The sequence below is a fragment of the Genypterus blacodes genome, unplaced genomic scaffold (genome assembly GCF_046128005.1).
Source record: "Genypterus blacodes isolate CSIRO-AG114 ecotype Tasmania unplaced genomic scaffold, CSIRO-AGI_Gbla_v1 ptg000401l_1, whole genome shotgun sequence".
In the NCBI taxonomy this organism is placed as follows: Eukaryota; Metazoa; Chordata; class Actinopteri; order Ophidiiformes; family Ophidiidae; genus Genypterus; species Genypterus blacodes.
In genome coordinates this window covers 189,341-216,784 of record NW_027467176.1, presented here as the reverse complement: position 1 = coordinate 216,784, position 27,444 = coordinate 189,341, and the positions used below count along the sequence as shown (strand labels likewise).

Genomic DNA, 27,444 nt, shown 5'->3' with positions numbered 1-27,444 from the left:
TCTATCTATCTATCTATTGAAATAACATAGGAAATGTCTGACTAACTATATCAAAATCATGTAATAATGTATTATTTTGACAAGTATCAAGTTTTAACACTGTCCTTTAGTGTGTGAAATATCTTACCACCAGGAGGAGGTGGTTTAGGTGGGTCAGGTTTAGGTGGGTCAGGTTTAGGTGGGTCAGATTTGAACCAGCTTCCTCCCATTACTGCAAATTAAGGCAGTCTTTCCCAACCTGGGGTACGCGTACCCCTAGTGGTACGCGAGGGAACTCCGGGGGGTACGTGGAATTCCAAGGTGACAAGTAAAAAATAAAATAAACCCGTCACAAATGATAGTGCGCGATAAGTTTCCCTGGGGAGACAAGTGTCTGTGGCACAACCGCGCCAAAATCAAAACAGCTGCTTAACTGCAGCCAGAAAAATACTGTCTACGCTATGGATAAATGGCTGAAACGTCCGCTTGCTCTGGATTCAGGCCAGCGTTCAGAGGAGCCCGCCGAGAAACGTAAGAAAGAGGCCAAACTGAAACCAAGGCAGTACAGTGAAACATATATATTATTTGGATTCATTTCTGCGGACCCACCGCAGCCTCAGTGCTTCTTTTGCGGTGAAGTCCTGCCTAATAGTGCGATGAAGCCAGCGCATTTAGGGAGGCAGTAGTCGAGTGGGTAGAGCTTCCGCTTAAGAACCGGAGGGTTGCCGGTTCGAGTCCCTGCCGAGGTGCCCCTGAGCAAGGCACCGAACTCTCAAGTGCTCCCCCCTCTGCGAAGGGTGGTAATGTAATGTAATGTAAGTCGCTTTGGATAAAAGCGTCCGCCAAATGATCGTAATGTAATGTAATGTAATGTAATTTACAGAGACACCAGAGCACCAAACACTCGGGAAGTGTTGATAAAAGTGAAGCATTTTACCGACGAAAGCTGTCTGAATTTACGTCGAGCCAGACAGTAATGAAGAAGGCCACGAATGTGTCAATGAAGGCACTCGAGGCATCTTACGCCGTGTCCCTGCTTGTGGCTAAATCAAAAAAACCCTCACTCTATTGTTGAGGAGCTCATTCTCCCTGCAGCGACTGCGTTGGCCGAAATTATGATAGATAAGAAAGCAGCCGAAGCACTCAAGAAAGTTCCCCTGTCAAATAACACCGTATCCCGTCGGATCAATGATATGTCTGTTAATATAATTGGACAAGTGCTGAACAAAATAAAACTAGCCGGTCAGTTCGCTTTGCAGCTGGATGAAATGACAGATGTGAGTGGAGAAGCGCAGCTCCTGTCCTTCGTGCGTTACAAAGATGCGTCGGACATAAACGAGCATATTTTATTTTGCAAAACGCTGCCAGGAAAGACAACTGGGGAAGAATTGTTCCAGGTTATCGACAGCTTCTTCAGAGAACATGATCTGCAGTGGAAAACCTGCAGCCACATCTGTACTGATGGAGCAGCTGCGATGACGGGGCGCGTAAAGGGACTTTTTGGGCACGTAAGAAAGGTAAATCCCGACATTAAATGGATGCATTGTATTATTCATCGCGAAGCAGTAGCTAGCAAGAGGATGAGCCCTGATTTAAGTGCTGTTATGGATGATGCTGTGAAGATGATAAATTTCATCCAATCTCGGCCATTGAATCACAGGCTGTTTGAAACTCTTTGTCGTGAGAACGGCACAGAGCACGATCAGCTATTGCTTCACACAGACGTGCGCTGGCTGTCTCGTGGGAAAACGCTACTGAGATTCTATGAACTTCGCAATGAAGTTTTTGTGTTTTTGACGGAGCATCTGCATCCTCTTGCTGTGCAGCTTGAGGATGACAAGTGGGTGGCGCGCCTGGCATATCTTGCTGATGTTTTTACCAAACTCAACGAGCTCAACCTATCACTTCAGGGCAAGGAGTCACATATCCTGAAATTGTATGACAAAGTTCAAGGATTCATAAAAAAGCTCAAACTATGGGAGAGGAAATGTGATGAGGGAGACGTGAGCTGTTTCCCACTACTCAATGCCCATCTTGCCACCACTGCTGTTGCCAGGGGTCCAGTGGTCAAACTGGTGCAAGCACACCTGTCCAAACTCTGCACTGATTTCAGCCATTATTTTCAGGACATTGAAAATAAGTCAAAAATACTGGATTGGGTGAGGAACCCATTCATTGTGAGTGAGAGCAGCAACAGCCTTCAAGCATTGCTGCAGGAGCCTCTGATGGAATTATCATCTGACCGTGGTCTGAAGATGGCATATGCTGAGAAGACATTGACTGAGTTTTGGTGTTACGTGGAGAAGGAATATCCTGAACTGGGAAAACATGCACTGATTGAACTTTTGCCTTTTGGTTCTACTTATTGGTGTGAAGTGACCTTCTCAGCTTTAACACACATCAAAACCAAGCAGAGGAACAGACTGGACGTGGAGACCAGCCTGGTCACAGCCGTTTCCACACTGCCTCCAGAACTATCAAAGCTTATGAAAGACAAGCAAGCTCAAGTGTCTCATTAAAGCTCACATGACTGGTGAAAAGAAACTGCTAGGCCTATACTGATTCTGGATATTATTTATTATTATTAAGTGTTTTGTTCCTGAATTAAAGTTTAAATGCCTGTTTAAAGGGGACTTATTCAAAGGGGCTCCAGGTTTAAGCCTAAATGTTACAAGATATATATAGCAAAGATAAGTTGATTATTTTGATTTCATATGTATTTATTTGATTATATTATTTATTTTCAAGGCAACATATTCATTTTTATTTATTTGTATTGAGTGATTTAAGTTAACATTAAGAAAATGCCTGAGAATTAGATGTTCAAATTAAGGAGATGAAATAAAGTTATTTTCATTCAATAATCAGTTACGTTCTACTTGTGAAGGATCATCAGCACGTATGAGTGAGGGGGTACTCATGGTATGACAAAAGGCTCAGGGGGTACACAAGACAAAAAAGGTTGGGAACCACTGGTTTAAAGTATGTAATTGTTCACTTTTGCATATATCCAAATATAGCTTATCGGTTCACAATAATATAAGGCTGCACCAAACGATTCTCTTTTTAACGATTAAACTGCAGATTATTTTTTTGATTAGTCGATTAATCTATAGATTATATTTATTAAGCAATATAGCAACTATTTCCCCCAAAATAAATATCAAAAGTATCTCATTAATATTTCAATATTTTCTTCGATCATCTTCTCTTGAAAACAAAGACATGTTATAAAGATTTTGCGAAAATCATCATCAAATCAAAATCAAAATCATGTAATTATGTATTATTTTGTATCAAGTATCAAGTTTTAACAATGTCCTTTAGTGTGTGAAATATCTTACCAAAAGGTGGGTAGGGTTCAGGTGGGTTAAGTGTAGACGCGCTTCCTCCTATTACTGCAAATTAAGGGATGAAGACAACACGTAAACATGTGCCACACTTTTACATGATTTTTAAGGTAAGGAACACATTGCCTAAAGACAACAATTTACTCAAAATCTAAATAGTGATTGTTTCATTTTGCTGTCTTAATGGTTACACTGTTAATACTAATTTACACTGGATTCTGCCAGAGTTCACTGGTTCATAAAATGAACACTTTTATCAACTGCATATATGATGAGATGAACAGGAAAACAAATAACAACAGCAGCAACAAAAAGGTCCCTGAGGTCCAATTTTCGACAGCAAAGATTGATACAGAAAAACAAATCCCAAGGTCCAGTAGTTTAGATAGCACAGGTATAAGTTGGAGCAAACCCCAGAAAGAGAGAAAAGATCCATAAAGAGACAGCTGGAAAGCCAAATAATGTTAGAGAAGAGTACCCTTACCTCTGGTTGTGTGATCTTGTTTTCGGTCTGCAGGCTGCTAGTGAAGGCGGGGCTTTTATAGCTGATAAGATGCTTCCACTTTCATTCTGACTGGGCGATGACTTAGTGAATTTCTCCTCCTCCCATCTCTTCTCTGCATTCTCTGCTGAAATCATCCTCAGAACTCCCAAACTTTCAAAGTCTGTGGTCTCACAAACTACCACAATAACACACAACACAGTGAGTGCTAGATAGATGGTGCTCATAGTGGAGAGTTTATTACTTATCAACATTTGCACAAGGTCATTTTACAAAAGCACAACTCCATCTATGTGATGCCTGTTGATGTTTTACATGAACACTACATACATGTGTGGGAGGAATATGATATATTTACAAGTTGGAGATGGTGAAACAAGCTTCTTTGGTTTGTTTACTTTATGCACCAGGTAGGCCAGTAGTTTTGGTATTTTGGGAGCCAGGTGGCTGTAAAGATCAGAGATAAACCTTTTGCTATTAATGTATGTTGTTGTGCATCCTTCAAAACATTTCTGTAGTCGTGTTGTTTGTACTGTACATTTGTACTGGAGCCCAGAACCACAAGATGGAGACATTGTTACATTACATTACAGTCATTTTGCAGATGTTTTTATCCAAAGTGACTTCCAATAAGTGCGTTCAACATAGGTAGGCACATTGTTGTGTGCTTACAGCCATATAACACATAATGGAGCTACTTTTGAGTGCGAACTGATTATGTGTCTGTTGCAGCAAATTAGTGTTAAGTGGCCTTTGTCATATAAGGATCGAGAAGACATCACTCTTACAGCAATACCAGTGTTTATAAATACAAATTCAGCAAATCACAATTCAGGTGAGTCCCGATCAATTGTTTATTTCACACAGCAGTGAGTCATATATTCTTGTGCAACACTGTACCCCTCATTAAGTAGACAGCTTATCAGTGTTATCTGCTTTTAGACACAAGCGTGTATGCCCTTATGTGCTCAGGAGCAGAGTTACACAAGCAACCCAAAGTATTTTTTCCAAATACCTGAAATTAAGCCTTGTATTAATATGTTTTTATCTCAAAATCACATAATGTTGAGGAAGTCTCCCCCAAAATCAATCATCTGCCTCAGTGCGCTCAGTATGAGTGTATCAATGTCGTCATCTGGGTAGATTTCTGAATGGTAGTTCTTCACAGGAAAGATGCAGTTCAGAGGAATACCAACCAGGCAACTGAATTCCTCCATCTAAGTTTTAAAATGGGAATATTCATAAATGAGTCAGTTATCACCTTCCATCAATAACTGCAAAATAGTGACCAAAGTGTTTAGAAACTAAGTTAAATTTCAGCTGAAGTAACAAATGTGAACTCATGTAGGAAATCACTTAAAAACTTACTGTTTCCTTCAGGAGTTTGCTCTTGTACACATTGTTGATGTTTGTTTTGGTCTCTTGGCAGGCATGATCGATTTTGGTTAGAACAGCCATCTGGGGAATGTCTGCAGGTACAAAGCAGAAACCATTCAATCCTTTGAGCTCGTGATTTTTCATGGACTTAGAGAGATTTCAATGAACCCAACATGGAGCTTTGAATCGACACAGAGTAATGATGTCTGCTCTTACTCAAGTCACTGGCTGCTTCTCTGACCTCCTTCATCTTCTTTATAACGTCATCAGGGGTTATAGGTATTGTGTCAGCAGCAATGACACAAACTAGAACATGAACTTTGTCATTGAGAGTGGGCTCTCTGTTGTAGCCTGGATCATTTTCTAACAACTTTGAGTGAGAGTTGAACTAGAAAACATAGAAAAATGTATTAAAACGAGGTGCTGTATTTTAAGAAAAACAGATCACATATCCAGATTGAATTATTGAATAATGTCAGACGAATGAAAAAGGTTGCAGTAATTGTACCTTGTAATCTTCCTTCACATGACCTTTCATGGCCAGTTTGATGTCTTCCACACCGACTCCGTTAGATTCAGCATGCTGAAGGCCCATGATGTCATTAAAGACAAAAGGGTAGATGGTTTGGTGGTTTTCCTTCTGGAATGTGTAAGTTGTGTACTGTAAACCAAAACAATTTGATTATTATGACAATTGTGATCACATGATGTTGAAAAATACTGATGATCTTTTCTGCACAATGCTTGTAGTTACATTGATTCTTTGTAATCATGAACTTATAATTAAATATGCCCACAATTATTCATACTCTTTTGGTGAAGCAGTCACCAGCTGTTGAATTAGCCAAAGCTCTCCCAGTCATTCTGCCTTGTAAAACAACGTCGACAGAGTTGATGAAACTGGACTTGCCAGAACCAGCTGGACCATGAAGCAGAACTCTGATATGTTGGGCCTCTGTGTTGTGAGGTTGGTAATTCTTCACATATTGCTGATTTTTCTCTTTGATGCTGTTCAACAAAGAAAAGAAAATCAGTTTTTACATAATTATACAAACTTTCTGTGGTCAGTGCATCCATAAGCAGGAAATTAAGCCTCACCCAACAAAGATGGCACAGATAGTTAGTTTGTTTGTTGGTAGTAGTTTTTGTGTTTCTCTGCAGTGGTCTCCAAACAATGTGATGTGTGTGTAGGCTTCTTTTACAAAAACAACTTTCCTCCACCCATGTGACTGATCTTGAAATACACGAGATCATGTAACTGTGACTATAAACAAACACAGGTGTCTGGCTAGATGGTAGTTGGTAAGTGTGTGTGTGTGTGTGTGTGTGTGCGTGTGCGTGTGCGTGTGCGTGTGCGTGTGCGTGTGCGCTCTTGCCACCTGCTTCCTGCAGTCACTGATCAGCTCATAGTCTTGCTTTGTTGTACAGACCAGGTGAAGACCAGCAAGTCAGACCTTACAAGAATAGATTGATATTTCCCTTCACTCTAAGCACTTACACTTTGATCTGGGTAAATAATTATTCTTCCATATTGACTCAATCTTTGCATGAAAACACAAACCAATATATTACTATTTTTATTTTGGTTTTATGCGAGTGACAATCAGCATCAGCATCCACAACATGTAGTCACTTTATATCAAGTGACTCTGTCTTTAGTCATGCTGTAATCATTCAGGGTCCTTGAGGAAATCATCTCCGTAGTCGAGTATGCTTCCCAGTGCAGACAGGATCAGTGTATCCACATCTGCATTGACTCTGGTCTCTGAACTGTAGTTCTTCACGAGGAAGATACAGTTCAGCGGTAACCCCAGCAGAAGACTGAATTGCTCAGCCTAAGTATTAAAAGAACAGAACGTGGTGTGATAACCAAAGCAGTCATGTTTACAAATAAAGTATCAAAAAATTCAGAACAACTTCAAATGTACCTTTTTCTGCAGGTATTCTTCTTTGTAGGCATTCTTTGTGTCACTTTTGACCGTGGGACAGTCTACATCTATTTTGGTGAGAATAGCGATTTGTGGAATCCCTGCAGATACAGAACATGTAAGATATAAGTGATTTTAAGGTATTTTGATTTATAGAAGCCCAAAGTGAGCACGGTGATGGCAAACAATGGGTGATACCCATCCTCTGCTCTCACCCATGTCCCCGGCGGCCAGTCTGACCTCCCGCATCTTCTGCACAAGGCCCTCACTCAGTAGAGACAGTGTGTCGATGGGAATGACACAAACCAGAATATGAACTCTGTCATCTAAAGTGGGGCTCTTGATGAAGTGTGGGTCATTTTTGCTGATACTTGATCCATATTTGAACTAGACAACAATGACAACACATACAAATAAATGTTAAATCTAAATAATAAGTCAAAATAACAAAGTTTTAAGAATGCAGTGATTGTACCGTATAACCCTCTTTCACATGTCCCTTCATGGCCAGTTTGATGTCCTCCACACTGACTCCCCTGTTAGACGCTTCCTCCAGGCCCATGATGTCATTGAAGACAAAAGGGTAAATGTGTTCTGATGTTCCGATGGAGATTTTGTAGGTTCTGTACTAAACCACATTTAGGAAACATGTTGTTGGGATCACTGTAAGCTTTGATGGTGCAGGCACATACAATAACTCCTTGGAAATGAATTAATAATCCATCCAGATATGCTTACTCTGGTGGTGTAGCTTTGTCCACTCATTGCGTCTGCTCCTGCTTTGACACTAATTTTGCTGTGTAAAGTACTGGTGACAGAGTTGATGAAACTGGATTTGCCAGCACCGACCGGCCCATGAAGCAGAATTCGAAGTTGATGGACATCTTTGTTGCCAGGGGTGTAATTATTCACTTTCCTAAAAAGTGTGTTGTTTTCACTGTGCAAATAAAATAAAAAATGACATGAAATTGCATTCAATTGTTGCCACCATTGAGTATACACACAATCAATACAAGCTACTGCATTTTGAATTGTTGTGTGATGGAAATTGTTGTCTGGGAAAACAAACTTTCCTCCATTCATTTCACTCCTTCCTTCATTAAATGGTTAATAAATCTCCCCTCCTGACAGCGATGAATCAACACACCCTGACCCACACTGAATCAACCCTCCATCCTGTGTCAGAGTTTAATTTAGGAAAGAATCTCATCCATGGTTGCCAGTCAGGTTTGTCTGCATGCTTGACTGCAGTCAGGTGTGTCTGCATGCAGAAACATCCTCACTTTAAAAGCAAATTCTCTGAAAACTTGATTGAAAACTGTTGCAATAAACTATACTGCCATGCTGGAGATCCCTCACATACGGATTGATGCTCTATTGCAGGGGTATTCAACTAAAATTTGAAGAGGTCCAGTTAGAGTCCTCTTTCCTCTGTCTGCACTGAGAGTCGCAATGTTTATCTTTTTGAATGCACAGATTTGATCGGCTGAGAAGCATCACGTGAGTGGCGTAACTCGCACGTGATTGGTTTATAAATTTCCTGGTCCACGATTGGTCAAGTACATCACGTGGGTGAGCATCACGTGGGGGGCTTAATTCGCACGCGATTGGTTAGTAACAGGGAAATAATGCCCAGAGCCACAACATCCTCTATTTAATGCAATTGCTCTAAAAACCTGAACGAACTATGCTGTTATGCCGGAGATCTCACACATACGTACATACTGCCATCTGGTCACAGATACGTTTTGCATATTATTAGACACAAAAACTAATGTATCCCCCGCTACCATTGGCCTCTTAAATAGCATCTTGTATCTTTTGTTTGGTTTTAACCTTTCACATCTTTAAGCGTTTTCTTTCACTCTCTTATAAAGAACACACTGACACAACATTAACTTTTCAGAGTACTTACTCCCAGATTATTTCCCTCCACGGCGTACTACCACCTGATGATAAGAACAGAGTCAATGTTGACAAAATGATTTAGTGAACATGCCTGTATGAAGAGGTGACGTGTCAGCACTTACCTCCACCCATTGCTGTAAAACAAGATATTTCGATTGTGAAAGGGGACATTGCTAGGAGGTGGTTTACAACAAAAATCATTTCTTTTTATGTACAAAAATGTTTACCCCCACCCCAAAAACAAATGTGCAGAGGGCATCAGATGTAGAGTGCAGTGAGGAAAAGCCTTACCTCTCGTTCTGTGCTCTTGCTTTCGTCTGCAGGCTGCTAGTGATGGCGAGGATTATATAGCCGATGAGATGCTTTCACTTTCATTCTGACTGGGCGATGTCTAACACAATAGCAGTAAAGCAAACCGGTCAAAAAGCAGCCCGAAAGCAGTCGAAAGCAGCCCTTGTAATGTCCTCCCCAAGGACCAAAAAAGTTGATAAAATGTTTGTTTTTTCATCAAATGGTCTAAAAATGATGGGAGTTGTTTGATACAATGCTTTCATGGTTAGCAGAAAGTTGAAGTCATTTGATTGAATTTTGGTTGTTTTATTGAATTTCATAACTCCTTTCCCCTCTGCGGCCAAAATGACCCTCCAGCACCATACTGCTTTCCAACACATCTATGATCTTGGATGTTTGATGTGTGTGGTCAAGCAATGGTTAGTTGATAATGGGACAACAACAAGAGGTGTTTCACAGGGCATTTCACATTTGAGTCTGAGAGAGACAGGCAGGACAAGATGAGGCAGAAGCACTATACTGCACAGGAAGCTCCTGAGCTAATATTTAACCATGTTGTAGAAGAGAATGACCAGGAGGACAATGTTGCCAATAACATAAAGAGGAGGAAGAATCAATTGATGATCCAACATACAGACCACAGATGTATGGGACAAGTGCATGTCTCTCCTGTCGCTGATGTACGATCCAGACACTGATGTGACTGTGGATGAGCGCCTGGTCACCTTCAAAAGGTGGCTGTCTAATCAAACAGTACACCCCGAGTAAACCCGGGAAATATGGGATAAAGATATGGGCAGCATGCGATGCCAGGTCCATGGAACATGCAAGTATTTGGGGCGGCAGAAGCCCGAATCCCTGCCTTACTTTACCTACTTTTATGTAAACAAGGTCTATTGGCCCTAAATTCTAAAATTAAGGGACATTTTTGTGGTAATGGGTTGGACTGGAGGCAGAATAAAGGTGTAACACAAAATCTATTGAAAATATTTACTTTATGCTTTAAAAAACGGGAGATCCCTCACATACGGATTAATGCACTACTGTCTATACTCTCTACTGTAAATACTAGTGGATTGAACTCCAACGTCCTTCCATAATCTTCCACAGCTTTAAGCTTTTCTTTCACTTTTACATTACATTGCTTATGAAAATGCAACCTCACTTGACCACTCCGAGTATCAAGCACACACTGACACAACAGTTTTTGAGAACTTACTCCTGGGTTATTTCCCCTTTGCCTGTTCCTTTTTTGTTATCAGTTGTGTTCAATTTCTGTTGTTGATTGTAATCCTCTCCTGTTTTGTTTCATTAGTTATTGTTACTTCAATTCTGCCTTTGTGTTTTTTATATTGTTGCTCATGCTTGTGTGTGTGTTTAGTTTTCCTTTGCTCCATGTTTCCCTCACCTGATCCTCATCTCCTTGTTACTGTGTGTATTTATACTCCTTGTTTTTCATTGCCCCTTGCCAGTGTGTTGTGTTTCCCTGTCTGTTGCACAGCTCTTGGTCCCTGGTTCTGGTACTGTTCTTTTTCTGGTACCCTGTCTTGTCATTAAACTGCCTTTATGTGTAATATATGTGTGGCTCTGCGTTTCATAGGCTTGTACCTGTACTTTGCTCAATGACAATAAAGTTGAATCTTATCTAATCTCTGTGAAGAAGTCCTCTGAAGTCTTCAACCTTTGTATTCGCCGTACCCTGTGACATATGTTCATAAAATGTAAATGTCAGTTCATACAGTGACTCTGAGTTTAGCTGAGTGATGTGTGACACCATACTGACAAAGCAAACAGGTTTGACCTGTTCTGTCCGTGCTGTTGTTGGACTGATTTGTTTAGACAGGCGAGGGGACACAGGGACTGGAGTTGCAGTGTGTCTTGTTGTAATGTCAATGGTGAATGTGCGATTAAAATAGTGTGCTTCACCACAACCATTCTCTACGCCCTGGGGACTGAAGTGCTTCGAAATCACCAGAGAATACGTTTACTCGATCCAAACCAGGATGTATTAGGATGTATGAGGAGAATTTGTGAACACTGACACCTGCTGGTGATAATGATAATGGTACCATTTCACCACTTGTTACAGCGTGATTAAAAACCCCACTTAAATTGATAAAGAAATCCATGAATTTTAATGTGTAGTTACGCAAATCAGACAAAAAGTACATTTTGATGTATTTATACAGTATGAAGCTAAAATGTCAAGGTTTGAAAAGTGAGCAACATGGTCAGACACAGCACCGCCCATTGTGCTGCCCGAATATGTGCTGCCTTTAGGAAACCTACCTTTGATTAATACGCAGAATTGTCTCCAATCTGCTGAGGATCAGGACACTTGTGTGTCAAACACACAGGTTAGTAAGTGAATAGTCACATTATAAGTTTAAAATATGTTGATAATAATCATGAGGAAGCAGTGGCGAAGGTGTAGGACATAACTTGTGTCTACATATGTTTTATAGTAAGTGCTGGATCAGTTTGTCATTTCTTCACATGCTTGGGCGATCTCACAATCGCTTGTATATGTAGACGAGATTGCTGCAATTAGAACAGCGATGCTCCACATCTTTACAGGCATCCAGACAGAATGGGATGCAGCAGCAGAGAAAGCACCTGTAGGGGGAAACAACAGATTGATTTTGGCCCGATGATGAAAGCCAAAGCCTCCCATGTGCAGAAACTACGGGTATTTTTACCCAAAGATGGTGAGGCCACCACAGATGGCCCAGGTCATCAAGCCTGATTGGAACTCCGTCTGAGTGATCACTGTCTGGTGGCAGTGAGGACACACAGTCTGGCCTGGGATGTCTCGCAGTTGGGGGGTCACCACCATGTGAGTCACTGAGGATTATAGATTCACAAAACACAAAATAAAGGGTTTTAGCAGAAATCCGCAGCATTACAGCTTCAGATTTCTGTCATAAGGTTAAATGCTGACCCCTGGTGGACATATGCAGGTAGATACGTACATGTAGAAAAGATTCAAAACATTTCAGTGTTTTATGTTTAGTGTTCATTTTGAATGAAAATGTGCATACACACATCAATGTAGATAAATAAATAAATTGATGCTCAATTAGGGTAAGTGTAGTTAGTAGTTAGTACGCAAAGTACTAACTACACTAACCCAAAATGACCAGCACAATTGTTGCTGTTGTGAGGAGGTCCTGTGGTTTAACCAGCCTTCATATGACACATTTTCAGGAAGTCAGGCCAATAACTCAGCTGCATTGCAGAAATGGCCTGGGATTGAGAAGGTTCCCGTTTCGATGCTAAACTCCTCCTACCATACGATCATTTGGCAGACGCTTTTATCCAAAGCGACTTACATTACATTACCACCCTTCGCAGAGGGGGGAGCAATTGCGGGTTCGGTGCCTTGCTCAGGGGCACCTCGGCAGGGACTCCGGTTCCCAAGCGGAAGCTCTACCCACTGAGCTACTGCCTGTCTTAGTTATTGGAGTGTAACTAAGACACAGAACCCCTAACTGCTCCTGATGTACAAGTTATTATTATAACCATCAAATAGGAAACCTTCTGTGAAGTCTTATGCAATAGGTTTGTGTTGGTAGGATATACATTATACATGGAAACTCAACAAGTTTTGAAGCCGTGGCGTTACACAACAAGAACAAGCACTGAACAAAAGCCTCTTATGCACACAAGTTAGAAATGTTCTATTCAGACTTTCAGATCAGTTTGGGCAGGTGACAAAGGTTAGCCTATTTGCCTGTGGTCGGTTGTGCTTGTTTTGCAGATGTGTACTGAAACAGACAAACCACAATGCAGATGCACAAACATGTGGTTGGTTTCGGTCCCAAAGATGTAGAAGAATGTTGAACTGTACTGTGCAGTGTGTGTGACTGTGTGTGTACGAAAAGGAGAGAACTTTGCAGTGTGTTGTGAATTAAAAATGTCTCCATGCGTGTAGACGTGCTCGACTGCATGCATGTATTGCTTTGCATGAATAAATCAACAACAGCTTTAATAAACACACCTGTTGCGGTAGGTCCTGGAACGCCAAGTGGAGCAGGTCCTGTAAAAGACCAGCATTTACATATAGCGCTTTTACATGAAGTAGAGACACGGATGTTATTGAAAGCAAGACTTTAAACAACAACCTGTTATTTAAAGCACCTAACTTTAAACAACAATGTGTTATTTTGTAAGCGATGACGATGAATTTGAAATGACAATGAAAGTGAAAGTATAGTCAGTCACAGACCTGCCTGGTATGGAGGCTGTGGATATGCCTGGGGGGGGGCAGAGTAGCCAGGCTGAGGGTAGAGGCCTGGCTGAGGCATCGGTGGACCCCCGTAGGTCAGGGGCGGCCCTGGGTAAGGTGGCGCTGTTTCCTGTGGCGGGAAGGATTTCTCCATCTTCAAAGAGCTTTACTGCAAATGGGGAAACAGGTGTTACCTGTTATTATCTTTCTTGACCTTCAAAGAAATGAAACTAGTAACTTTACAGAATCCAAACCAGAGGAGACGTCTCGATTAAAACCAGATGGAATAATAGCTTCAGAAAAACTTCAGGGCCAAAAAAATATCTTGTAAAAAAAAAAGAAAAGAATATCAAGCCAAACTTGTAAGTATATAGTTATTACTTGAGAGATGATGTCACTGTAAATGGCTGCCTTCATAAACAGCACAAAGAGCAAAGGGATGGCGGAAATTTGGAATCTCTGGAGGATAACGTGTCATTTGAATTTGAATCCCGATCAATTTCACTTCCCCATTCATGTGTGAGCATATGTCAGCCTCCCTACCAGAGCATAACACACAACTAAGGCGTTTCACAGCATTTAACAACACTCACTTAATTATAATGCGTTCCACAGTACACAACTCATAAACCGATAAACCTCACATTCTGATTCCTGCTTGAACGATTGTGTGTCAGGCAGATTTGATCAGTTGGCATCATCACTGTTTAAGTCTGCGTTCCAACCATGTGATCTGGACGGGGATTTAAAGAGGCCAGGCAACGTTTGCTGTGGGGGAAAGTTGGGTAACGAAATCTAAACGCTATCACTCTTGGTCAAATTCAGAAATGAAGTGAAGTGATTTACGCTAGTCATTTCCAGTAACATCCGCCTTGTGGGAGGGAAGTGGATCAAGCCTAAGTGTATATCAGACACACACACACACACACACACACACACACACATACACACACACACACACACACAGAGAGAGAGAGAGAGACACACACACACACACAAACACTTTGATAAGATTGTGTTGAAGACATTCTTGCCACTTCCTGTCCATCCAGAGCCTTTTACTCATGTATGAACACACAGTCCATTAGTGTGGAGAGAAGAAAGTGTCCACATTTGATCCTGGTTTTGCCCACAGTGAACAGACCCACTCAGTACCCGCCAGCCTGGCTGTGTTTCACCATAAATCCATACTGAATCAATTACAGCGACATGTCTCAGATTCCTGGGAAAGTACTCTTACTGACCACGGTAACAAAGTACTGCCTCACCCTGTTTCGCCCCGACATGGCTGGCGAGGTTTTACAGCATCGAGAAAAGAACAATTAAACCACTATCTTTAAAACACATAAGATGGCAAACAACCACAGTGTTTACATTCTGCTCAAACACACACACACACACACACACTAACGGTCCTACTGCTTTAGATATGTAAACAAAAATCTACTTCACTTACTTGTGACTCTCCAGGCAAAAACAACAGAGTTTTGGAATGTTTCCCTGGAGCAGGCGAGCACTGGGCGAGGCAGGAAGAACGACAGAAATACAAAAACTTTTGAAAAAACGAGAGAGAAGAGGAAGAGGGAGTCTGGGCAAGAGTTAAAGCACAAGTAACGGATTTGTTAAGAGACAAAGCTGAAGAGGGGAGGGGCGTTTAGAGGAAGGCACTCTTGATTTTTCCTACACGTCCGAGCAGCCGTCAGCGTCATGAGGCCTCAACCCTCCTCCTCCTCCTGTTTGAGTGCAATGCTATTGATGATGTCACTTGTAACTTGATCCTGGGTTCCTATCAGCACCAGTACGAGTAGAGAGGCATAACTGTGTTTGTTCAAATATTGAACAAACGATTATGCTAAGCATGCTGGGGGCCACAACAGAGACAAGTGTGGGAAGTTGTGCTCTGTTTGCTTATGTATGTTATGGTTTCTATTCTTTTCATTGCTCTCACTTAAACCTAGCTAACAAAACAGACGACTCCCAGCTGCTACACAGGTTTTACAAATGTACGAAACACGGCGCACAATCCGGGCTTCTCCTCACCACTGGATCTGGGTTAATGATTAGACGGTCGTGATGAATGTCGATTGCGAAATTGTTTGATGACTAGAGTGTGATGGTTGAACTTCTCACTCTGACTGTCACACCTTCATGTATGTCAGTGTGGTCTCACAGGGGAAACTTTGACAAAGTTGCATCTTAAGACGGAGGTAATACTTTTGCTGTTGTCTGTAATTAATTCCACGCTTCAGACAGGTTAGCTTACTGCAATACACTGTTTGCTGGCACTGCTTCCTTTAGCCTTTAATTAGCTCCTTGGCTAAGCAATAAATGTTTTCTTCCTGAGTAGGATGCAGCTTTTAGTAGAATTAAAAACACATGTTTCTCTCTCCCTCCCTCTCTCTGTCTCTCTGTCTCTCTATCTCTCTATCTCTCTCTCTTTATCTCCCTTCCTCCCTCCCTCTCTCTCTCTCTCTATCTCTCTCTCTTTATCTCCCTTCCTCCCTCCCTCTCTCTCTCCCTCCTCTCCCTCTCTCCTTCTCTCCCTCTTCCTCTCTCTCTCTCTCTCTCTCTTATGTATTTCCGGGATTAAATATCTGATAAGCATAATGGCTTCTAAAAGAGTATTTACATCCTTGTGTTCATTTGTGACCAGATTCAGGACCCTGGAGATGACTTCATGTCTTGTGAAGGTGAAACATTTGTCAACCATTAATCCAGATAAAGTCTGTCCAGGGACTCTCAATCATCGCCATCCTCCCGCTACACTGAGACCTTTGATTTTATAACTTGGCGAACAGAAGATATTTTTCCACCATGACAGCAAATTCAAATCAGCTGGATCCATTGGGCTGTTCTGGAAAGCAATTAATTGTTTCAGGCAACCTTTACACCTTTATGACTCCATATTGAGTGAACTCAGCAACACCCAGTGCTTGTTGATGTGTGGCAACATCACATAGGTAATGCAAGAATGGAAAGTTTCTCTTGAGAACAGATCAACCAGCCCCTCCACCCCCTCAGATGTCTCATTCTTGTACTTTCCATGCAAGCACTGGCCAGATGAACAGTGCTCTTTGAACTGAGAGGATTAAGAAGAAGGAAAAAAAGAGGGAAAGAAGCAGCGAGATGGAATTTTGATACAATTGCACCATACAGGATATCCTAGATTTAGAACATCCAGAAAACTCGTTAGATTTGAATGTGGACATTTCAAAGGTGATGTAATGCTCTCTGGTGTTTGGAAATGAAGCGGACCGCACCCACGATTTCACACTGATGAACATACGACTCTGTTTGCTTACATAGAACCTCATTTCTGGACACTTTGAGCCGGTGTGAACGCTCCAGCCGCAAACACATGACTGTGACACATGAGGGCCCGGTGACAGGCTAGATGACGCTGAGGACACTGAGAGGTCACAGGGTTGTCACAAGACCACAAGCAAAACACAAGTGGAATGTTTTCAGTCAGAATATTGAAAATTGGGTGCATGTGCGCATTGTGTGGCCACTAGATGGCAGCATAATTGCAACATTTCCTTTCCCCCTGGGCTAGGGAAGAAGAATGCTGGGTCACCTTAAGGACACTTCAGTGGAGAGAGAGAGAGAGGGAGAGAGAGAGAGAGAGAGAGAGAGAGTGAGTCTTGCTGTCTTATCAAAGGACTCACCAAAACTCAGGCTGAGTCAAATTGGGCTCATAACTATGAATGAGTTTGTGCTAATGTTTCCTCTGTCATCATGGTTTGATCAACCCCAGACAAACCAGGGGGATCTGTCGGGACAGAGAGTCAAGTAGGAGAGACTTCTCACCCACTTATTCATGTAGTGACACGTCGTGCTTCCTCTTCTGCCTGGTTGTGTCTCGTCTTGGGTGGCAAACAACGTTTGTCACATGCTTGACGAGTCAAAGTATTCAAAGGTTCAATTAGAAAACACAAAATGACGTACAACATATGGTCATGAAAATGCTTACAACAGTGTCAGACTCTACAGCTGCTCAAATATACAATAGTGATGTCATCAAACTGGCAAAATGACAATACTGATGTCATCCGACTTTGACTTCCATTCAACTTGATTCAGTCAGTGTGAGACTTTGACCTCTGGGAGGCGCTATAGAGTCACACAAAGCGTTATTAGTTAACCCTTCATTCCAACTGCAATACCCAGTTTTAACCCTAAAATCTTATCTGCATCACCCCCATGGTTGAGACTTTAAATTCCCAGCGTTTCAGCATGAAGTCGGACTTTCACTTTCCTCTAAGCTTGCTGTCAATGAAGCGGCCCTGTTCAACGTGTCTTTTATTCAAATGTCTCCGCTGTAAACTTTGACACGAGCAAATTATCCCAACCTGACAGAAAGGAAAGAAAAACTATTTAACAATTTGACTGTGTGTGTGTGTGTGTGTGTGTGTGTGTGTGTGTGTGTGTGTGTGTGTGTGTTTCCTAAAAAATACCTCTTGCATAAGATAATAACGGCTAAGAAAGAAAGATTATTAATTAACTCATTTCTCTCCTCTATACCTCCAAATACCACACATTTGTCTCCACTTTCTGTGTACACACTGATTTGACGTATGTATAGATGTGTGAGCAGGCCGCTCCGTTGGCAAACACCACGGATGAGCATAAGGTGGAAGTAAGAGATCCAAGCCTTTATGTACTCGTTGTGTCATATGGTGCCGTTCCTCTCAATGCGATGCTTGTGTTGTATGAGAATCCGTTCCCCGACCCAGCCCAGCCCAGCGCAAGCAACTGATCAGTAAACAGAAGTGAATAGCACACAGCTGACCCCTGACAAATCTACTACCCTATAACTCTCTCTCACACACACACACACGCACACACACACACAGACACACACACACGTGCATAAAGCTTATGACTGATAAGCGTTTCAGGTGACAGGGCATCAAACTGGGAGCGGCCTGAGCAGAGCTTCCATATTGGCCATAATACTTACACACACACCGGCAGCAGAAACGGAAGGAGTGACTGAAGGAGAAATCAGCTTCACTTTAAAAAGGAAACAGTAAGCGAACCGAGACCAAAGCGACGACTCAACTTCAGGATTGACTGAATTTAAGGTTCTCCCAGTAGAATTACCATGGAAAGAGTGGACCCTCGGACCCTGTACGTGCCTGTGGGCATTGTGCGGATACTACAGGTGGTCCTCACCTGCGTCACCTTCAGCCTGGTGGCGTCGGTGGGCCACAGCGATCACTCGTTCTGGACGTGGTGTATGTTCACTTGGTGTTTCTGCTTCTCGATCAGCGTACTCATACTCCTCCTGGAGCTCACTGGCCTCAGCGGAAGCCTGCCCATCTCCTGGGATGACTTCAAGGCAGCTTTCGCCATGTTGGCAACTCTGATGGTCAGTGCAATTAATTTGTGTAATTGTGTAGTTGTCTACGGATTATACAGTATTTGTTCTCTGAGATGTTACGTTACTGAGCTGTAAAAGGTTATAGGTTCTGAACGAGGAAAAAATAAGAACAGTGGGATCTCGAATCAGCTGCTGCAACGATTGTGATCAGTCCAACAGAAGAGTTTCATCTATATGCAATCTGTAACAAGTGGAACTTTTAACTTTCCAAACCAAAGCATTTGGCGTTTGAACTCCACTTCAGGCTTTATCGGGGCAAAGTTTGATTGTAGACAGTAAATCAGCACTCTGCACTGTGAGACAAAGTTCACATGTGACTGGTGAAGAAAGTGAAAAGTCCCAACCACAGGACACACACACGCTCAGGAGACCAACACAGAGCAGAAAGCCCAGAGAATGTTGGGCTCAGCAGGCAACTATTAACTATCATATTAAAGCAATAAACAGATTGATCTGTGACGACAAGGACCTGAAATATCAGGGTTAAATCATGTAATGTATGTTTGGCAACAACAATGATTATCACAGCTTAAACGTTTTGATCTTTCTCTCAAACAGGTGCTGGCAGCGTCCATCATCTACGCCTTGGTCTTCACCTGTTCTTCCTGTGAAAGACAGATTGGCGCTTGCGTAACTTCCTGTCTGGCCTTCATCCTTTATGCCATTGAGGTCGGGATAACCAAGGCCAGACCCGGCGAGCTCAGCCACTTCCTGTCCACAGTGCCGGGCCTCCTCAAAGTTGTGGAGGCCTTTGTGGCGTGCATCATCTTCATATGCTTCCATGGGTTCCCTTACTCCAATTTTCCCGGACTCCAGTGGTGCATCGCTGTCTACTCGATCTGCTTCATTTTTTCCCTCCTCATCCTCCTTGCTACCATATTCCGCCTGTTGTCCCGCTTCCCTGCATCGCTGAACAGGGCGCTGATATTCTTTAATGCTCTGGCCGCGTTGATGTACTTGACAGCTGTGGTCATTTGGCCATTTTACACCCTTAAGGACTATCCCAGGCCGAGCATCTGCAGTGGACATAGGTTTTGTCAGCCATGGGATAATTTAGTAGTGATCGCTTTCATGACTTGTGTCAACTTTATTGCTTACATTGTTGATACTGTTTACTCTGTCAAGCTCATGTTCTTTGTAAGTACATAAGTTTTGATGTATCTCCAGCAGTCTTTGCTTTACATTCAAGTGATTTTACAAAGTCTTTGGATTTTTAGGTTGTTTACATCTGAGCTGAGTCAGTGAAATTGAGGTTTTGGAAATCTTTATGCAGCATTTTGGTGTATAAAGTGTGGTGTTCGCTGTGCATTGCTGTAGGTCTTTGAATGGACACTTATGCAACCCTGTGCTATTACTATCAACAGCCTTGTAGATTTCTTACATTGCTCTCTCAGCTACTTCACCATAAAGACATGTTTGAGATGTTCCAGGGTTAAATGTGGAAACGTATTTGGTGAACGTGTTTGTATCAAACTAAACTGTCAAACTATACAGGAGGTTTTAGAGGCTTTTTTTTCTTTGCAATGTTCAGCACAGGGATCCAGAGAGGTCCATTCAAACGCTGACGGACCTGGTAAGTGAATGCCACATATCTCCAAAATGCTGCAACATGAAAACAAATAATGTCACTGACCCAGTTTGTACACAAGTGACCAGAAAATCATAGCATTTTTTATCTAATTGACAGAGAATCACTTTCAGTACCTTATGTCTAACTATTATTAATAAGATCATTCACTGTATATATCATTATGATTCAAAATAGTTTTAGGGATGCTGTATTTGTGTCAAACACTGTATTTTCTTGTGTGTTTTGGGTTAATTGTATGAAATAACAATGGATGTGTCCGACTTTTATCCTCAAACTGATCATTGTCTGTTCTATTATTTCAGCATGTGTGGCATATTAATAAAAGTCACGGAGCTCTAAGTGTGTGTCTGTGTGTCTTACTGCAATGTTACAACAGCATGAGCATTATTTGCTTACTGCAGTAGTGCCCTGTAAAGATTAACCACAAGTATGACATGAACACGATGTGAATAATGAGTTTAATTGAAGGAATAGGAGCAGCAAGACCCCAACCCACACAAGGTGGGATCTGGAATGCATGGCAGAGATCTAATCGTGTTGAAAACATGAGGACGGTTTATCTTAATGATCAATCAAGTCAAATAACCTTTGATCAGTCAGGAGATTTACTGCTCCCATCAAAGTCAAAATGAAAGCAACTAACCACCCTGGAGAGTTTTCCTATAACAAGACTGTGAACAAGGTAGAAAGAGAGAGGAGAGGAAGAAAGAAGAGAAAGAAAGGGATGAGAGAGTGCAGGTAGAGTAAAGGTAAGGTAATCGAGTATCTATGTCAGTGCTTCATGAGGGCTTGTGTTCTTACTTGTTATAGGAGATATAACAAGGTGAAGTGGTCGATTTTTATAAAGTAGTAAATAGTCGGATTTCTGTACAAATGTCTGACTGTTATCTGTCAAATCTGCTATAAATCAAAACACTTAAACACTTAAACTACCCAGAAACCATAAATCAAGCGCACCCAAGGACAGGATATGCAGTCCTTGTTGGGTGACCCACACACACCCCGTCAATGTTGTAGATTAGCTTTGGAGCAGCTCACGGTTGAGGACCAGAGTCCAGTGTGTGTGGTGAGGCGAGGGTGGTAACACCCAACCAGTGTCCAATCAGTGGCTTTGAAACGGGACCATAAACCGCCCAGATAAGCCCAGGATGCTCTGTTTGAATACACACACCCCAACTCAAATCACACACCTACTTTGTCTCTTTTCTACATCGACGTCTTGAATTAGCAACAGGAGCGGAGTGTCCGAGCGTCTCGCTGTGCAGGGAAACACGCAGGGACGAGACACCACAGGTCTGGAAGGTGGACAGAGTTCATCGAAGTCAGAGAGCGTCTGGGAGTGCAGCCATGATCACTGTGAACGTGCGCTCGCTGACCCAGCCTGTGGGCATCGTGAGAGCTGTGGCGACTGTCCTCACCTGTGTGTCTTTTAGCCTGGCAGCCACTGTGGTAACCTCTGGATCTTCCTACTGGGCGTGGTGCATGTTCACCTGGTTCTTCTGCTTCTTCTTCAGCCTCCTCATCCTCATCCTGGAGTTCAGCACCCTCAGTGAAAAAGTACCATTTTCCTGGGACGACTTCACCGCCGCTTTTGCCATACTCGCGGCCCTCATGTGTCTGACGGTCTCCATCATCTACCCCACTTTCTTCACCTGCAACACCTGCCACCTGCAGATCGCCGCCACCGTGGTGTCCTGGCTCAGTTTCGCCGCGTACGCCGGCGAAGTGGTCCTGACCCGCCGCCGTCCAGAGAGGACAGAGAACAGCGGCTTCCTCTCCACTGTGCCAGGTCTAATGAAGATGCTTGAGAGCTTCCTCGCCTGTCTCATCTTCACCTCTCTGGAGCCACACCAGTACTCCAAGTCCTCAGCGCTCCAGTGGTGCGTGGCTGTGTACTCCCTGTGCTTCATCTTTACCATCCTCATCATCGTGGTCAGCACAGGACGGCTGGCCTCCTTTTTTCCAGTCCCCTTTGACAAGCTGGTGACCATCTATAACACGGTGGCGGCGGTGATGTACATGACAGCCATGGTGATCTGGCCTCTGTACAGTCTGTGGAAGAGTAAAAGGCCCAGTGATTGTGGCCACCACTGCCCCTGGGACAAACTGGTGGTGGTCAGCTTCATGACTATTCTGAACTTTATTGTTTACACCATAGACACTGTCTACTCTATTCTTCTGGTGTTCTGTATGAAGGACCAGTGACGCTTCTCACACTGAGCGCTATACAATTGATTGTGAATAGAATTGTTTATGTTTTACATTGTGCCTTTCTATGAACCTTAATTTATTATTATTATTATTATTATTATTATTATTATTATTATTATAGAAAATAATGACAGCAATAATGATAATGGTAATCTATAACATTAGAAATATGGACTCCATTGTGTTTTGATAAAGCATCCGGCCCTATCACAGATGAGGAGGTACAATAGGTAAAATCTTTCCGCACTGGCAGCCATTACCATATAAAAAAAGTGTGTTAATGATTAAAGCAAAAGTATCACTGCAATAAAAAATACCAGCCTGGCTGAACTTTGGATCCTTATACACAAGTGATCAAACACAGTGCAGGTTATGATACTGAGCTTTTACTGTCCACTATGTAGTTTATTGCAGTGTAGTTTGATGTCCTGTGTTGGTTTCTGTTGGAAGGATCAAGAATTAGTCATGGTACCATAACGCCATAAGGAAATCGATGTATTTCCTAACATTGACGGTGGTTGTCTTTTCATTCGGGCCTGCTGCTATTTTTTGTAAGAAATTCCCAAAAACCTGTGTGACATGAGTGCACACAGGTTGTGCAGAAACACCTTCCAGCACACAAGAATGGCAAGTGAAAGATGAGACGGGAGGAGAGGAGAGAGAAGATTGGTGAGACGGACAGAGGATTATCGGGGATGGAAGGGACAGAAAAGACTGTGCAGGCCATTAAAAAAAGTAATTATCAGGCAGCAGCATGTTCTCTTTTTGTTTCTCTCTCTCTCTTTCTTCTTTCAGCTTCTCCTTTTCTCCCTCAGCTATGTGCCAGCCAGTGAGGGAACGTGGAGAAAAGCCTGACGTCAATGGATTCTTGTGTCTTTAAACTAACGCACTTGTTGGATCTTTGACGGGTTTCAGCCAAATCTCACCTGTAATCCTGCAGGCATTGTACTCGCCGGTACACCAATCTGTGTGAGTGGCATTTAGAGTGCAGTCGGGTCAAACAGAAGCAAGTGAAGCGTGGAATGTTCCTTTTCTTCTCGTGTGAGTCATTTGGAAAGACAGAGAACTCTAAAGCAGCAGTGCCAGTACGTCAGACATGGCAACCCACAGCAACGTCTCAGCACTAATGTTTTTAACGACAAAATCTGAACTACATCTATTAAAAGAATGTAAACTATGAGTAAGACAAAAGTTGTGCTGTTGAAATGAATGTCATTTTTCTATATATATACTTTTTATTTTATATTAGTCTTAACCACTGTACATTTGAGTTGCTCACATGTAGTATAGACAGAAAATGCAACTATAATCTAATCTAATCTAATCAAAAGCACTTTACACCACCAGGGGCTCCATCATCTGTACGGTGACTAAGGCAACAGCGATGCCGCTCCTCACCTAATAGTGCCGGTGATGACATGATTGCTGAATAAATGATAGTAAATAATGCAAATCACAGGTGGCTACAACTAATCAGAAATCTATTGAGATTTATTGAAATATGCAATTTGCAGCAGGAAACACTTGAGTTGAATATTAGTCTAACTTTGAAATAACCTTTTTATCTTTCTTATGTTGCCTTTTTTTGCCTTTCTGCATTATTGTTCTGTTCATTACAATTGCCTCATTTATTTCCTTGTATTTGTCTGCATTATGTAAAGCACTTCCTTGTTTAAGAAGTGTTCTAAACAAATATACTTGCCTTATTATTATTAAACATTTGTGGGTTTTCACTGCACAGCTGCTAATCATGTATCGATTATGGGGACGGAATGCTACAGATTCATAATCGAAATCGTCTAGAAGTGTTTGGTTTCAGTGAGGACATCAAACAAAGTCACAGCACGTCGTGATTGAATAGTGGTTTGGATAATGAAGAAGACATCCTTGCCTTCACTTTAATCGTCAACAAACACGGCCGTGCTGGAGTTGGATTCTAAGTGAACATTCATCAATAACAAACAGTGCCTGGCTCATTAACAAACTAATTAATCATCACCTCCAACGTTGGACCTCTGCTGACAGCACCCCCATCTGGGACATTTCATTTAAGATACTATGTTGAAAAATACAATATATAATCATGCAGATGCTTTCAAGTCAATTGCTATGAGTGCAATACTAAGACTTGTGGTAATACTGACTTTAATACTTCTCTCATCGCATGAATCCTTACTTACCTCGACTCAGTATGAGAGCTGAAACTAGACAGCAGGGAGCGTCTTTGTCATATCTTTGATGACTGTTACTATGTTCCCTCTCCAGGCAATTAATGGCAATTCCATTTGAATGATGTCATCAATGATATTAGTAACAAAGTAAGAACTCTTCATTTCACACATCTTATCTGTACATCTCTTCAGTGTCTTCTTTGTACAGTTGCTATGTTTGTTAATCATGTTTGTATCTTCCCGTCGGTCATAGCGCTTTGATTCATTTATTCATGGCACAATGCTCCTCTATTCCTCTGAAAAGTTGTTTTGAACTTGGGTGGTTTTGGATCAGCAACGGATTTAGTTTAGACCTGCAGGACGCCCAGATTGTAAAATTCTCTCTGTAGCTCTTTAGGGTATTTACTGATGTGATCACACACGAACACACACACACACACACGGCTGTGAGTGTGGTTATTCTGAGCTGCCTCCGCCTGCAGCCTGTTCTTTGTGTAAGCCCTGCAGTGTGGGGCGGTGGGTGTTGGGTAAATGCATGTTGACACTGTCTCTCCCGTCAAATTTAAAATATGAAATATTGAAATATTCCTTCTTCTTTTTTTAGGAAAGTTCTTGTCTCACCCACACATTGTCCACCAAAACAATCTGCTCCGACAAGCAACAATTAGATTATAAAAGGGTATAATTACAGGATTTACTATTTAGTTTTGCTCTTTTCTACTTTACTACTTGGTTGTGGCCCTTGAAGCCATGCAATGGGTTTCTGTTTTGATTTGAATATAAACTGGCGTTTCATGGAATAATGAAAAAATGAAGACTTTATAAGTTGCAGTCACACGAATGCCTTCTGACAGTTTCTATGGTGTTTTTAAAGGAAAAGGTTGTTTGGGACTGAAGTTTCCTGGGACCATGTTTCATCCATATACGGAAGGTTTAAAATCAGATTTGTTTTCTATTTAATAAGTGAAAAAGTAGGAGGAAGGCAGGAAAAGGTGGCAGCTGATCTTAACGCTGTGCTGCCTTTAGATGGAGCACATGTACGCTTGCTTCATCGTGTTAATGGTAACATGTGTGGGCTTGATATGTCGCATCCTTATCACAGCAACCGTTTGATTTGCTACGGTCATCATGTGTGTGTGAGAGTGTGTGTGTGTGTGTGTGTGTGTGTGAAACTCAACATTGTGAATGAGGATTCTTCCTCTCTGATGATAATCAAAGTAGACCGTGTGCACCCAGTCCTCTTTGGTTCTGGATCAATCAAACAAGGACTAGATCACCTTGTAGCTCAGAACCCCGTACAGGCTGATTCTCAGACTAAATCTTGTTGTGTCTCCTAATGTATAATAACTTCATAGATGCATAGATTGATGTATATGTGGTCATAATAATGGATGAGAAGCTTGGCGACATGATGCAGCAGCTCAGACACTGAATAAGTCACGCTGTGGACAGATGAGACTTTGATGGTGAACATAATATTTTTCTTGTTACATTTTAATTTCCACGTGGAAGCAAACAAACCCAGTGAGCCGACTGTCGCCCGCGGACACAAAGGGCGACTATGCGCCTGCATGGCAAAATCTAATTAAAACAGAGAAGGATGTCACATGATGCCAGCACAGAGCAGAGATTAAAAACTCATCAAGGCCTTTGTTGCTCCTGTGTCAACAACGCTTCCTACATGGCAACATGATGTAAAGTATCACCCCACACACACTTACATATATATACACACACACACACACACACACACACACACACACACACACACACACACACACACACTTCTCTATCTTTTCAAAGATCTTGGCTGTATTGAGGTAGGAGCTTCCCAAACCCACAAACGTCACACGCTGAATTCTGTTGCCTCCAATTATCGTCTCTTCCAGTCCTCTAATGAGTCCTGCCAGGTCTTTGTTGTCTGCTAGTCACTTAACCTTAACCTAAGACCTTTGGGAGACAAATTGGCTCAAGCGAACACGAGACGAGCAGGGTAGAATATCGGACATGTTTTGTTTTGTGTTGTCTCCCCTCCTATTGTGTTGCACATTTTGCACACTTGGATGAAGGGGAAGTTTGTTCTTGCGTTCGTCCTTGGAGGGACACACAGAGAATGTAGAGTGGAGTGTGTGTTGATCACATACAATTGCATGCAGCATTGGATAAGCTTGATGTGTTGGGACCTTCTCACCTATTTGCAGTGGACGGATCAATAGTTGACATTGATTCTTCCGTAATTCTGACCTATTCGCATACAAACTACACAGAAAGAGTCAAACAAAATGGTGGTGCTGAGAATGTTCTGGTTGTTCTCTTTGGTCTTGGCACCGTGACCTTGAACCTATGGGGAGTGGCTTTGCCAACGCTGGAGATGACATTCCGTTAATGGACCGTATCATCATCCTGGCCTCCTGAGTGCTACCTGACACCGCCGTCCTCCCTCCATACACGCCGTGTGTGACAGTGTTTGCTGTTTACACTCACGCCTCTCACCAATCTGCTCCATTTGGCCTGGTTGGGAC

General features: G+C 42.2%; 5 protein-coding genes across 6 annotated transcripts in view; 2 read left to right on the top strand and 3 right to left on the bottom strand.

The window, feature by feature from the left end:
- Nucleotides 1-3,833, bottom strand: part of LOC142989299 (interferon-induced protein 44-like) — a 69,050-nt gene extending 65,217 nt beyond the window's left edge. The window contains exons 1-2 of the mRNA XM_076138774.1: nt 3,814-3,833; nt 3,324-3,377 (exon numbers count right to left, since the gene is read on the bottom strand). The gene's annotated coding sequence lies outside the window, so the exon portion shown is untranslated. The remainder of the gene's footprint in view (nt 1-3,323; nt 3,378-3,813) is intronic.
- A 2,200-nt stretch (nt 3,834-6,033) lies between these two features.
- Nucleotides 6,034-9,434, bottom strand: LOC142989294 (interferon-induced protein 44-like). Of its 2 annotated transcripts, none has more exons than XM_076138768.1 (8): nt 9,167-9,196; nt 9,052-9,085; nt 7,875-8,073; nt 7,612-7,764; nt 7,352-7,523; nt 7,137-7,237; nt 6,842-7,043; nt 6,034-6,694 (listed from the first exon to the last, which is right to left on the bottom strand). In XM_076138768.1, the coding sequence occupies exons 1-7, from the start codon at nt 9,174-9,176 to the stop codon at nt 6,879-6,881; spliced, it is 834 nt and encodes a 277-aa protein (XP_075994883.1). In that variant the 5' UTR covers nt 9,177-9,196; the 3' UTR covers nt 6,034-6,694; nt 6,842-6,878. The 2 variants fall into 2 exon arrangements, with proteins under 2 accessions (XP_075994883.1, XP_075994884.1); XM_076138769.1 differs by lacking the exon at nt 6,034-6,694 and adding an exon at nt 9,336-9,434 and having other exon boundaries at nt 6,773-7,043; nt 9,167-9,178.
- A 2,013-nt stretch (nt 9,435-11,447) lies between these two features.
- LOC142989301 (lipopolysaccharide-induced tumor necrosis factor-alpha factor homolog) lies at nt 11,448-15,230 on the bottom strand. Its single transcript, XM_076138776.1, has 5 exons — nt 15,020-15,230; nt 13,564-13,732; nt 13,336-13,374; nt 12,035-12,179; nt 11,448-11,951 (listed from the first exon to the last, which is right to left on the bottom strand). The coding sequence occupies exons 2-5, from the start codon at nt 13,715-13,717 to the stop codon at nt 11,846-11,848; spliced, it is 444 nt and encodes a 147-aa protein (XP_075994891.1). The 5' UTR covers nt 13,718-13,732; nt 15,020-15,230; the 3' UTR covers nt 11,448-11,845.
- A 3,188-nt stretch (nt 15,231-18,418) lies between these two features.
- On the top strand, nt 18,419-20,722 carry LOC142989331 (myeloid-associated differentiation marker homolog). The gene is made up of 2 exons (XM_076138806.1): nt 18,419-18,937; nt 19,508-20,722. Exons 1-2 carry the CDS (start codon nt 18,671-18,673, stop codon nt 20,096-20,098), a joined length of 858 nt encoding a protein of 285 aa, XP_075994921.1. The 5' UTR covers nt 18,419-18,670; the 3' UTR covers nt 20,099-20,722.
- Nucleotides 20,723-21,887: 1,165 nt separating this feature from the next.
- LOC142989268 (myeloid-associated differentiation marker-like) lies at nt 21,888-22,745 on the top strand. The gene has a single exon (XM_076138724.1). It carries the CDS (start codon nt 21,888-21,890, stop codon nt 22,743-22,745), a length of 858 nt encoding a protein of 285 aa, XP_075994839.1.
- The last annotated feature ends 4,699 nt before the right edge of the window (nt 22,746-27,444 follow it).

Bases quoted from the DNA above. Each gene is read 5' to 3' on its own strand.
- LOC142989294 (XM_076138769.1), bottom strand. The intron at 7,765-7,874 runs GTAAGCATATCT...AATGTGGTTTAG, and splicing joins GACAAAGCTACACCACCAGA to TACAGAACCTACAAAATCTC. The intron at 7,238-7,351 runs GTGAGAGCAGAG...CTGTATCTGCAG, and splicing joins ACTGGCCGCCGGGGACATGG to GGATTCCACAAATCGCTATT.
- LOC142989331 (XM_076138806.1), top strand. From the start codon at position 18,671: ATGGAAAGAGTGGACCCTCGGACCCTGTACGTGCCTGTGGGCATTGTG. The intron at 18,938-19,507 runs GTCAGTGCAATT...TCTCTCAAACAG, and splicing joins CCATGTTGGCAACTCTGATG to GTGCTGGCAGCGTCCATCAT.
- LOC142989268 (XM_076138724.1), top strand. From the start codon at position 21,888: ATGATCACTGTGAACGTGCGCTCGCTGACCCAGCCTGTGGGCATCGTG.
- LOC142989301 (XM_076138776.1), bottom strand. From the start codon at position 13,717: ATGGAGAAATCCTTCCCGCCACAGGAAACAGCGCCACCTTACCCAGGG. The intron at 13,375-13,563 runs GTCTGTGACTGA...GGTCTTTTACAG, and splicing joins ACAGCCTCCATACCAGGCAG to GACCTGCTCCACTTGGCGTT. The intron at 12,180-13,335 runs GTGTGTTTATTA...TATAATCCTCAG, and splicing joins TCCAGGACCTACCGCAACAG to TGACTCACATGGTGGTGACC.